This window comes from Dromaius novaehollandiae, chromosome 17 (genome assembly GCF_036370855.1).
Source record: "Dromaius novaehollandiae isolate bDroNov1 chromosome 17, bDroNov1.hap1, whole genome shotgun sequence".
Taxonomy (NCBI): Eukaryota; Metazoa; Chordata; class Aves; order Casuariiformes; family Dromaiidae; genus Dromaius; species Dromaius novaehollandiae.
The window spans coordinates 14,163,123-14,175,656 of NC_088114.1; the positions used below are offsets into that span (position 1 = coordinate 14,163,123).

At 53.0% G+C, this 12,534-nt stretch overlaps 1 protein-coding gene across 3 annotated transcripts in view; it reads right to left on the minus strand.

Annotated features, from left to right (window-relative positions):
• The window catches only part of RBM19 (RNA binding motif protein 19), a 91,655-nt gene that overhangs the window by 20,307 nt on the left and 58,814 nt on the right, over positions 1–12,534 (minus strand). For all 3 annotated transcript variants that reach the window (XM_026119205.2, XM_026119204.2, XM_064522312.1), the window contains exon 23: positions 6,502–6,622. In XM_026119205.2, coding sequence (XP_025974990.2) covers positions 6,502–6,622 — 121 coding nt within the window. The remainder of the gene's footprint in view (positions 1–6,501; positions 6,623–12,534) is intronic.

Genomic DNA, 12,534 nt, shown 5'->3' on the forward strand with positions numbered 1-12,534 from the left:
TAATTTAGCCGGATTGGGAGCGAGTACCTTCTCCGCACGGACTGCAAACTCCCGGGAGAGAGGCAGCGCGCACACGCTGGGGCATCGCCGGCTCGCTCGGAAACGCTCCTCGAACACGGCCGAGCTCGGGGGCTGCACCTGCAACGCTCGCCCCGCGGCGAGTGTGCCGTGAAGGCAAGGAAAGGAAAAGGAGGTTTTATTCGCCTACGCTCTGCGCGCAGGGCGTTTATGCGATCGTGGGAAGGCAGGAGAATTGCAGGTTTGCATCAGGGCTCCGCAGAAGACCCCAAACCTCTCCCCTGGGAGGGGGGCACAGACGCGGATCTGCCCCTTGCCCCAGGGCTGGCCGGCTCAGCCACAGGGCGTTGGGACCCCCTCGTCTCTAGTTATTAGCCTCTCGGGAGCAGCAGAGCCAACATATTGTCCCTGCTGGCTCTGAAGACATCCGTGATCCCTCTTTCCCAAGGGGAGGATTGGCACAACGGCTCTCGGGTACCACCCCCCAAAACTAGGGCAGAGAGACAGGCCATTGGTGGTAAGACATGTGGGGGAAGGACTCATCCAGCCCCCACTGCCCTGATGTAGCCTGTTTGCCACAATCCTGCTTTGCCTGAGAGGCCGGTTTAGTGGCCCCCAAGGCCAACCAGCAACCAACACTTCTGTGGCTTCTCCTTATCGCTCCTCAGCTGCCCTTCTCCTAACTCCCTCCCCGCCCGGGGTTGGTTCATGCCCTTAAGCAAAAAGGTTTCTATCCTTCACAATTTTTTTTTCTCTTTACCCTCTTGAATATTACACTAGACAGTCTCTCCATCCAGAGCAGTATCAAAACCTCCCTTGACACCTGCAAAGCTCTCGGCCTCTCCAGCTACCTTGTGACAGCGAGTTCCACAGATTAACAACACGCTGCGGGGAGCACTTAAAACTCAAGAAAAAGAAGTGTTTTTGCTGATACAACACCCTCTTGTCTCAGGATGAAAAGAAAGTACACTGAGAAGTGAGAAGAGGACTTAATCCTTTACACACTGTGCCTGGAGACAACATTGTGAGCACACAGTGTGTTACGACGGTCACAACAGTCAGGACCAGGCTGTGGTCTGTCTTCTCCTGATAGCATTAGTGAAACCATTTCTGGCAGACTGTGGCCACTTCTGGGGTCCCCACTTTCTCTTCGAACATTACAAAGATTCAGGACAAGCCTTAAAAGTGACCTGAAAAATACATAAAATGAGAAGGAAGCCTATTCCATTTTACTGCATCTATTAGACCTATCGAAAAGATGGCTCAGAAGTGGCTTGATTGCTATGACAAATGCTTGCAAGGAGAAAAGATTTAGCAGATCAGAGCTCTCTTTAACCTAACAAATAACAGCAAAGTGAGACCTGACAGCTGGAAGCCAAATCTATATAAATGGTGCCTAGAAATAAGGTGCATAATTGTACCAGAGAGAAGTCAGTAACGGGACTTGAAAGATTCTCTGTCTCTCACAGCCCAAGTGTAGACTTTCAGAAAGTATTTTATTGCTAGGACAAAAATTACTGGCCTGTAATCACCCTGCTGGGTGAGAGGTTTTGGCCTGCGCTACTTAGAACACCAGCCTGAATGATCAAGGTGGTTCTTCAAACCTGGAGACGCTGGAATCAGCTGTGATGGTAGTGAGACCTGTACGATGAGACAGGGCGAGATGAGTTCGTTGCTCGTTCAGGTCGAACTTGTAATCAAGCCAATGGAAGTAGAGGCCAACGTGTCATCTCATCGGACATGGATGATAACAACCCCCAAGACCTTACTGCAAACTTCTCGCCCTCTCCATTAGCACTCTTTAGCCTCTCCTACGCAGAGATCCATCACCTATTAACTTTGGAAACACCTATGTATCACTGTTGTGCCCACAACAAACCAAAAACTGCTTAGAAGAAATAGAAGAAGAGAAAGAAGGAGCTTTTCAAAATTCCTAAATTCCAATTACATAAAACTTGGAAGAAATGTGTCCCGAAATCCCCATGAGATAAGGAATATCAGAGCTGTTTGTCCTGCTTTGACACCTTCACCTTCTTCTGGTATGTGCAGAAAACTCTTCTCGACATGTTCCTCGGTTGCTTTTATTTCTGTGGGATAACTAGGAAGAGTGCCAGGAGCAGCAGCAGAGCCCATATGTCACCCAGTATTGATGGCACGGCCCTGCCAGCACGGCTTAATGTAAACACGCGACACCGTTACAGCAAGCCTGCGCCTCATGCGACCGTCGTCTCCAAACGGCACAGGTGCCTTGTGGTGCTGGAGGGTTCCAGACCCAGAAGAGACTTTGGGCGGGGGAAAAAGTCTCTCGTGGCATGGCAATGCACACCACTGGAAAGAAATTTCGGTCAGGAAATGGGAAATAAGCTGAGTTGGATGGCAGGATAAAACTCACCCCATCCACTGCACCACTGCTTTTGAAGGCATCTGTCTCCAAGTTCTGCTTCTCAGACACGGACCGTTTGGCTCAGCTTGGGTAGCAAAGCAAGGTGAACACAGCAGTGGCTTTTCGTTGTCAAAGAGCAGCTGAGAGATGGATGGCACCAGGAATCTCCGTCTTGACTAAGTGTTTCCTTTGGGTTTCCTGGAGCCTTGAAGACCCAAAATAATCTTCTCTCCCTCCCTCTCCACCATTTTCAGATGGATCCCTTCCTACCTGGAGATCACTGACCATACGGACCTGGCCACTGCAGCCCGCAAAAATGTAGGAAGGACCTCACAAGTTGCCCACATAGAGTTGGGTGAGGAAACTCACAGGGACATCCACAAAGAGGTCACTGCCCTCTCCATCAGAGCACCCAAAGGACTGAAGACAACCCTGCAAGCAGCCCTGGATCCCCAGGAGATGCGTCAGGCCTGGGATCTGCCCCTGACCCGCCCGTAAAGATCTGGGGAGATCATGGGCATGTGATGGGAAGGGCTCTGACTCCCACCAGCAAAAGCAATAGCTGAACCGCAGTGTCCCAGGTGAGATGTAGGCGAACTAAACCTACCACCCTGCTTCAAAAAACAGAGGAGGAGAGTGAAACACCTGAGAGAGCAGCCGAATACCAAACCACTTTCCTTCTGCCCGTGACACCAGCAAGAGAAGATATTTAAGTGTATTTTTGCATCAGATTGTTTCCACCCCATCATGCCTCCTCCACGAATTGACAGGCGCTGTGGCCCAAGGCAGGACCGAACGTGTCCCTCTGCCACCGACCGGCTGTCAGAGGCGCGTCTGGGCGAGCGGGGGCAGCTGGAAACCAGCTCCCTTCCCTCCGCTGCCCTCGTCCTCCTGCTCCGGCGAGCGCAGCCTCGGCTTGGCCGGACAGCAGGGCTCACTCCCAGCAGGGCTGAGCGAGGAAGGGGGAAGAGGGAGGTCTGGCATGAAAGGACAGCAGAAACTGGGACCTGGGCGAGCAAAAGGAAAGAAAAAGCTCTCCCCTTCCCAGCAAAGCTTTCCGCTCCCTAGTTACCTTGCTGCTCTCCGGAGCGCTTGCAAAGGCAGCGTAAGTGCCTGCTGCCTTGCACGAAGCACGTTCCCGGGTCTCGGGGGACCTAAAGCAAACGCGGCTCTGATCTCCGTGGCCCAGAGCGTGAACCCGGCAAGCACGAAGCCCAGGACGAGCCGCCCTTCAGGCGAGGTAAACACGCACCCCGCCGCGCCGGCAAAGCAAAACCCTGCCCGTCCTTTGGAAAGCGCCAGGGCGGGAGGGGGGAGCGACCGAGCGGGCGGCCACGAGCCCCGCCGGCAGAGGAGGAGGAGGGAGCCGAGCCGGCGCCCGCGGAGGCAGCTGGGCCCGGGCAGCGCACCGCGGGTTCAGGTGGCGGCTGGCTGCCCGCGGCACACGTGCCCCCGCGCGGGACTGCTCGTGACCGGCAGCAGATGGAAAGGGCTCTGCTTGGCGCCTCGCCGGCAGCTCGGCCCGGCCCCGCGGGCACCTCAGAGCCGCCCCTGCACCTCGCAGGGACAGGAGCAGAGGGGAGGGAAACAGGGATCGACAGGAGAAAGCAAGCTCGGTTTCTAGCTTGCGGAATCTAGGCTACGTCATCAGTGACATGAGTCGGGCGGTCTCAGCCCAGCTGCTTCGGCAGGTTAAAAGGAAGGCGGAGGACTCAAGGCAGGGCTGCGATGCTTTACCAGCTTTGTGCCTGTCCTCTCCAGCCTGGGCTCCACTCCAGAAAATCAGCCTCCAGCTAAGAGGGGGAGGGAGCGCGAAGGAGAAGGCAGAGCAGCGTCCCCATGGTGGCTGGCAGGAGACGAGAGCGGCAGCGTTTCCCTCTTTCTTGCCATCGCTCTCATTTTCTCCACAACCACAGCAACTGGGGCAGGACCTAGGTCCCACTCTTCTCAGAGCCCCTGGGCACCGCTGTCAGAAAACCCGTGGCAACCCTGCCGTGAAATCAGGAGAGGGAACCCCCTAAACTGGCACCCAGAGAAATAAAATCCCATCTGCCAAACTCCAGCCTGCAAACACGGCGTAGCCAGGCTAAGCCCTCTTGATTTGCCTTCCCCGCTTCCAGGCATGGCCCAGCTCTCCGTGCCTGCTCCGCGCGCCCCAGATGGGCTTTGTCATGGAGATCCGGCCCTGGCAGAGCCCCTTCTGCAGCGGGACTAGCCACCAGCAGCATCGCAGCGCGGGAGGGAGCGGGAACACACGTGTGCACAAGGTAGGGCTGAAGTCATTGGATGTTATTTCTCTCTCTCCCTCCCTGAGATAGGTTGGAGACCAGAGATGACTGCCTTCTTCAATCATATTTTCAGTCCCTGAAGCTGGGGAGTGATAACCTCGCTCCTGTTTCTTCAGCCAAGACCCTGGAGCCATCTCAGCCTCAAAGCTGTATTCCTCACAGGACAAAAAACCACTCTCTCTGCAGGTCTCCGTGAGTGCTCACCTCCGTGAGGAAGACCCTCGACAAGGGGGCTGGAGCAAATGCAGCGAGAAATCAAGACAGAGGCTGAGCCTGGGGGAGAGGTGGGGGCGGCAGAGCTTGCAGGCAGCATCTGCTGCACGTCTGCAACTATCATAAAGCCGAGACCGTTTCCCCCCACTGCTGGGCAGAAGAAAAGGGGAAAGGAGATCCCAAATATAAAATGGGGCACATGAAACATCCCTTCTGCTCCCTGCTCCATCCAGGCAGAGATTCATGTTACTCAGATTAGACACAACGTTCCCCCTCTGATGCTGGGTGGCTGCATCCATCCCCAAGCAGTGCCCATCCTCCCTGCTGTCTCACACATGCTCCCAGCGACACAGCTCTACATTTGCCTAGACAGTGCGGTGCATTTTGGTCTCCTTTTCGGCACCACGTCGGAGATCAGCCTGTTGTTCCTCGCGCTCTCCCAGTTTGCTGCACACCCGGCTGCAGCAGGACCCACCCTCGTCCATTCCCCAGCCAAACCGCATCTTTCCCAACCTGCTGCCTGTCTGCAGTAATCAGCACTCCCCAAAGGCGAGGCAGGTCCCGCCGGAGGCAGGCTCGCTGCACAAGCAAGGCGTGCTGCGCTTTCCAGCTCCGCGGATGGAGGAGCGCAGCCCCAGAACCGCCTATGCCAACCCCCTCGGCGGCGGGCGCGAACATGATGGCGAGGGGAGCTGGGAAGGGATGCGGAAGGAGGAGCATTGATCTCCGGCTTAGTCCTCCTGCCCAGGGGATCACCTCCTACATAAATATTTGCCAAGCAATGCATTTGTACCTGTCAATGGCTGTCAATAGAAGCCTGCAGCACTGTTATCTGTGGAGCTGCCGCTCTCCAGAACCTGATCCAAACGAGACTCTCCGGATCTCAAACAACGGTCAAATTATTTGCCCTTCTTAATCAGGTTCTTATGCCCTGTGAGGGAGATGAACGCCATCACCCCCCTCCCATGCGCCTGCCTTTTACAAGAAATGATCCTCGCTGGGAAACGAAAGGGGTTATCTCAGCACAGCACCGTCTCCAAACTGGCATCTCACCGGCTCAGTACCCCGCGTCTCGCCGCTCATGCAGAAACAGGGGCATCAAAGCTGCTTCCCCCGTGCCCTCCTCAGCCTGTTCACACCTACAGAGCACCCCGGGGTGCAGGCAGGCAGCGCAAAAGCCCTTCAGCAGGCATGTGGCATCACAAGATGCCTGAGCCTGCCAGCACATGGAGAGTTAACACGCTCCCGTGCACGCGGAGAGCTGCTGCAGACAAAGGAGAAGCCAGCCTGGATTCCTCCTGCTTCACCCTGTCTGGGGACGGAGCGCAGCCCTCCATCGCTGGCTTCTCTCTGCAGCTCCTCGGCACAGTTTCCTCCCCAGGCAGAGGAGGTTTCCTCCGGCTTTCCTGCCTCGGTGGGCTGTGCCCGCCTTTGCTGCGCGAGACCCCTCGCACTGAGGTTGTCAGGCTCCAGCATCTCTCTGCCAGCCCGGGGCACACAGCTGCCGGGAGAGGGCTGGCGTGGACCAGCAGCGTATGCCAGATGGGACAACGCCAGCCACAGCGGTATTGACAGGCCAGAAGGATGCCGCTACGTTACCGTGGAAATGTTCTGCTGTTTTCCGTCTCAAGGCCTCCACCGTCTCCTCCGTGTCTGCCCACTCCAAGACCAGCCTCCGGCCGTACAAATGAGTGCTGTGGCACAGGGCGTTGAACGCTTTCTGCAGATTTGGAAAAAAGGAAGAAAATTAGTACAGACTCATAGGACAAAACCAAAGATGCCCATCCCTCCACCCTGAATCTAAAAGGCCACCAGAGAACATCCTACTTCCACTTTTCCCTGATTGGGTGGGATTCATCTCTCACCACTATCCAAGACTGGCTCTGACTTGATCATCTACTTTCTACATACATGCAGCAGAGCACATGTCCGTTGCAAATCCTGCAGGCTGCTGTCCCTCACCAGGGAGCAGGTTGAAATCCAGCACAAAATTTGGATGCAACCTTGCATTAGCCTGGGACCATGCCTGAGCCAGGAAAGCCCCAACTTGGAAAGGCTGACTAGACTTGGTGCAGTGCTAGCTACCATGGCTAAACTGCAGCAGGTCTGCATGCAAAGCCTTCACTCGCCTCGTGGGCAAGTGCTGCAGCGCTGGGTGAGCATGGGTAGAGCAACCTCACGACTCGCCCCCCACCCACCTTGGCAGACGTCCTTGAAGGATGGAAGAAAGATCCAACTGTCTGCTGCATTTGGGACCAGCTCTGTGCTGGCACAGTCAGGTACAACACAAATGGGGGCTGAGAGGCTGCTTTCTGCTCAGCGGTGCTTTGCAAGGCATCAGCCGGGGCAACACCTTTCCAGAACCCCAACCTCTCCAGGGAAAGCTGTCTTTCTCTCGCCACCCTTTTGGTGATCTGCCCATGACGGGAGCAGACACAGGAAAGGCCAGAAGCCCACGCTGGAATCTCCTTCGTTTTTCGCCTCCAGTGGTTTCATGTGTTATAGAAATCAGGATGTATCCTGATTATCAGATACTGCTTAAGAACATCCGTATGACTATAACCTCTGCTAACGTTGAATACAAGCATGTTGGTTAGTGCATTAACTCAGAAAGCTTTCTGTATCTTCAGCTAACCAACAGATGCATTCACAAAACACTGACTGGATCCAGGGCAGATTTACTTTGTCGTCAGTTCCCACAGACTTTCAAGGGAATCCAGGATCGTGCAGGATTGAGCCCATAATGCAAATACACAAACACCTAAGTCAAACATTTTTTCAGAACCACTCATCCCCAGGGGCTCACAAAGCGCTTCACAGCAATCCAATACATGGCTAGGCACAGGGATACAGAAAAGGAGTCCAAAATTCTCTTTTAAAAACCTCAACTAAGACTGAGATTAAATAGGTTCATAAGGTCTGGAAAGGAGCATGTGTGGATCAGATACAGCAGCACACACAAACGTGGAGACTAGAGCAGACCCCTCTCTCCAACAGGGAAAGGCCATCACATGTGGAAGCCCCTAAAGGGGCACCAACGTGAAGGTAAGACTGGCAGAGCCACGCAGTTCATCCTGTGGAGGCACGTCAGCCGGCCAACGCGGCGGGCAGACGGCACGGACAACACGAGCGCCCTTTCAGTCGATCCAAATGTGTTGTTGACAACAAAAGAAAACATGTGGAGTTAATCAGCTCTACTGCCTGCTTTTTGGATGTGGGTTGAACGCCTTTTAAAATCTAGGTCAATTTTGAAAGAAAAAAGCTTCTCTGCAAAAAGCCCAAAATCGTAATGAAAAAGTCCAGGATTCTCCTCCAAGTGCTTTGCCACGCAGGAGTTCTGAATTACCGAGGTTGCCCCGAAACGGCGCGGCTCCGGGCACGCTCGCTGCTCTCGCAAGGGGCTTTGGCTGGCCACCGCGGCTCCCAGGCAGCCAGGGCTCTGCCCGAACTGCCGCGCTGGCGTATCTGGAGTCCTGTGTGGTGGCTTTTGTGCCCAGCTGCTCCGATGAAGGCACAAGAATTTCCAGGGCCGGGTAATTAGCAACGCACTTGCCAACAGGATCCTGTTCATCGCACTGCCTACTAGTCCAGCTCAGCTAACGGCTGCTTTGTGCTACCAAGCAAAAGGCTGTAGGATATGTCTTTATCCCACAGAAAGCTTTGGCTGTCGTGCCATCTCACGGCACCGAGTTCCAGAGATTTATAAAACCCCAAACAACGCATTTCCAGCGACTAGCTTTCCACACCCTGCATGTCCCCCTCGGTCCGATTCTCTTTCACTCAGATCATTCTCATTCGTTACGAGAAAGAGGAAAGAGCAACACCAGCTCCACCTTCTCTGCAGCTCTCACTGATTTACTGCTATATCCCATCGTTGCGCGTTCGCCGCCTCGCCAGACTCCCCCGAACCACGCGAGGCCGCGTGCCTCATTTTCGGGGGTGTCTTCCCTTCCGAAAGGCGGCAGCCTCACCGGTGCTTTCGCAGCTACAGCTGTTTTTATTTGCTGCTGCTGTTGTTTTAAAGGCCTATTTTCACTTGGAATGGTATCCAATTAGCAGAGCAATGTGTTGGCTTAAACAAACACTCGGGGGGAGGTGGCAGTAGGGAGTTGTGATGGCTGTTTACATTGGCACAAAGAGCCATTTCCAAAGCCTGGCAAACAAACTGCCGCTCTCATCGCTGGGTCTCATTCGCTAATTTATACTTTTTAATTTCTCACTTCCTGCAGCACGAGGAAGAGAAAGGCTGGAGGACGGGAACAGCCAGGAATGAACCAGGTAAGGCCATGGCAACCTTGTTTTGCCCTTGCAGCAGGTCCCTGCGGGGGGACAGGTCACACCAAATATCCCTAAAAAGCATCTGCTGGTGACCACCACCACTGGTGCAAAGTGCTGTGCTTAGGACAACCTCATGGGCTGTCATGCTCCGAGCAGTTTGCTCTGTCACCTCCTTCCTCACGCCCTCATCTTTGCAGGATTGCCCCCGGGCCTCATCCGGAGCCCCCTCGTGCAGCCAGCCAGCCCCATCCAGGATGTGGTGTGGGTTCGCGAGGAGCCTGGGAAGAGGTCACAGACAAGAGAGAAGCCAGATGCTGCCATGAAGTTGTGCAGCATGGAAGAAAGCTGCTGGGAGACAGATCTCCCAGCAGCCTGGTCATATGGGTCTTTCCCAGCCTAACACAACCCCAAAACAAGTGGCTTCACACCCAGGAAGACACTAAGTTTGGGAGGCTGGGATGCGCCACATGGACAGTCCCGGCACGCTGGCCATCTCACCCACTGTTCCAGACCATGTAGTAAAGGCATGCTGGGACCAGTAGCCTCCATGGTCCCATCTTCCAGAGGCTTCCCAGGTTGGGCAGCAGAAGAGAAGCTGGGTGTTTCAGATTAAAAAAAAAAAAAAAATCATCTAACACATCATTTCCTTTGGAAAAGGGCCCAAAACTAAAACTTACATGTTCATTGCTTGGTGAAGAATTAGGAATTTTTCACAGAGAAAAAAAAAATACATCCACGATTTAAAAGACAACCGATTGACAAAGCGATGAAGGTGAAAAAGATTATCCCCCTATATCCACATCACTGGAAATCTTCCAGCGAGAAGAGGAAACTGGCCACTGTTGCTGTTCCAAATAAAAGATTAGGTAGGGGAAAATGTATTTAATTACATGAGAAATATGAAACAAGCAAAGGTAGACTACTTTCCAAAGAAAGTGGGGCTGGAAGCGCTGTATATTCTCAGGGTCCCAACCCTCTGCCTGAGTGTCTTTTTCCCCAGGATACCTCCTCTGAAGACCAAACTGTCAAATCACCAGATGCTTATTTAGTTATATCTCAAGTACTGATAGACAGAGTTGTGGCTGTCTGTTCATACAGGAGACAGATTCACTGGAAGAGACCTCTTTATTACAGCTTTGCATCATTACATGCCTTTAAAAAAGCGGGACCTTCACCACAAGGTCTTGCTATCCTTAACCGTTGAAAAAAGATCCCATTGCAGCTGCTGCATTTGGTAATATACCCACCAGAAGGTAACCTGAAAAGCTCAGGTGCCCTGTCCAACCTCCGCCCAGGTCTCCCTTGCTTTCTAAATGCTTTAAGGTTTGCATGAAAATCATGGCCTGGTCTTCCTGGAAAACGGGACGTGAGCATGCTTAAAAAAACTTTGCTTCTGAGCCCTCACGAGTATGATTTTGCAGAGCTTGGTTCAAGCTTAATTCCTGCTCGATATGGCAGAAATTCCTCGTGAGCTAAGTGCTCCTGACAATCCTAAACCGACAGTGGGGCTTTGGGAGAGCTGGCCGGCTGCGGCAGAGAGGCTCCGCACGTGCTACGAACAGACTAGCCTCAGTTTTCTGCGGCGATGCAAACTGCCCCTTCAGATACTCGTCCTTTGTTACCGAGCTTGGCGATATTGTTCATCTATAGCAGCGACTCACAGGGCACTTATTAGGAGGCATCTTTTTCTCTGTGTGTCTGTGTGTGTGTCTGTGTGCGCGTGTGTGACAGGCTAAAGAAACCCAGCCAGCTACATCTAAATCAGAGCCAGGAAATGTTGCAGGCACATGCGCAAAACATCCTTTTGGGAACTGAGCTACTGAACTGGAATGATGTAAAGCAGCACTTTAAATTGCTGGTGGCTAGGGCTTGGGCAGGCTTAGAGCCCTGGCAGTTGCTTGCGAGGCAAAAGGAGCACGGGAAAAGCAGAGGGAAGAAGGAGAGAGGCTGGAACAATAGTGTGAAAGCCATTTTAGAGATCCAGGAAGGGAATTCCAAAATTAAGGGATGGCTGATAAACATACCTGAAGACTGGGCTGCAGGGACAAGGCAGACACTGCTGGAGCAGAGTCTGCAATACTGGGGCTTTGCAAAGTCAGAGATCAAGAGACTGGACCATTGCACTCATCTCCCCCGAGTGCTATGGCTCACCATCCCCAAACGCTGTATTCATTTCGAGGACAGCACTGCTCTGCCTATAGATTCCCCCTCGCCCTATTAAATGCTCAAGCTGAAGAGCCTCAGGGCCAGAGTCATTAGAGGGACAAAGGGTCAACAACATTAGGAGACTGATAAATTTCCACCTCTCAAAAGAAAGTCACAACTGAGGATGTTCTCTGCAATGCCAGCTGCACACAAGGATGTTTTTTTCTTCCATGCGTGTGTTTTTTAAAGGGTTGACTGTCTTTCCCGAATGGGCAATTTCTATTTGGAGACCAGATGTATTTTTATATCAACAGGGGAGAACAGTGGAAACTCTACTTGCAGTTAATAGTTTAAAAATAAAAACAATCCCACAACAACTCTGCACTGGGAGCTTCAGGAAACACACCACGTAGTTAATGCTTCCTTAACCAGAGTTAATTTGTTATTTCCAGCAAATCGAAGTTGCCCTTCTCTTCCCCCCAAACTCCATAGAGTCCCAGCCAGTGGTCATCCCTCTTTGGAGATTTCAAATCAAAGGCTTGATCAGTGCATGCAAGCCCTTTTTGTGAATATTATGAAGCCAAGGTATTGGAAAGAAGGAGGTAGGAGAGGTGCTAGGGGTTGGAGGAGAGGCATGATGGGTGGATGGATGGTATCCCATGTAATGGCACAGTGAATGGGTTATAGCCCTCGAGCTGTCCTGGCTCCTTTTGGAAACTTTGTCCCTGCCCTTGCTTTCTTTGACGTGGTTTTCTCCCCATTTTCTGTCTCAGCACATACATGTGTGCTGTAGTCAGCTAAAAGGATGCTCACAACATACAAGAGAGAAGGCTGCTAATCGCATTTAATGGCAGCGAAACCCCTTCAGTTCATCACCATCCATCACACAGGGAAGTAATTCCAACAAACCAAGAGATAACCCCTGCCTCAGACCTTACTGTGGACAAGACAGGTATGGGATTCGGGGCTCTGACAGTCGAGCAGGGTGCCCTGCAGCATCCCCTGCCCTGCCTGAAGGTTACCTCCCCTGCAGGCACACAACCAAGTTGTGGTGGCATCTTACTTGCCGCCTAATGAGCGCAGTTCAGGTGTTCACCCCTCTCACAACAGCACCTTTCAGGCTCTCCTTGAGCTGGCTGTGGTGCATCAGTGAAGCCAAGGGAACAAAATCCAGACCTACAAGACAGGTCTTCCAGGCCCAACACCAGG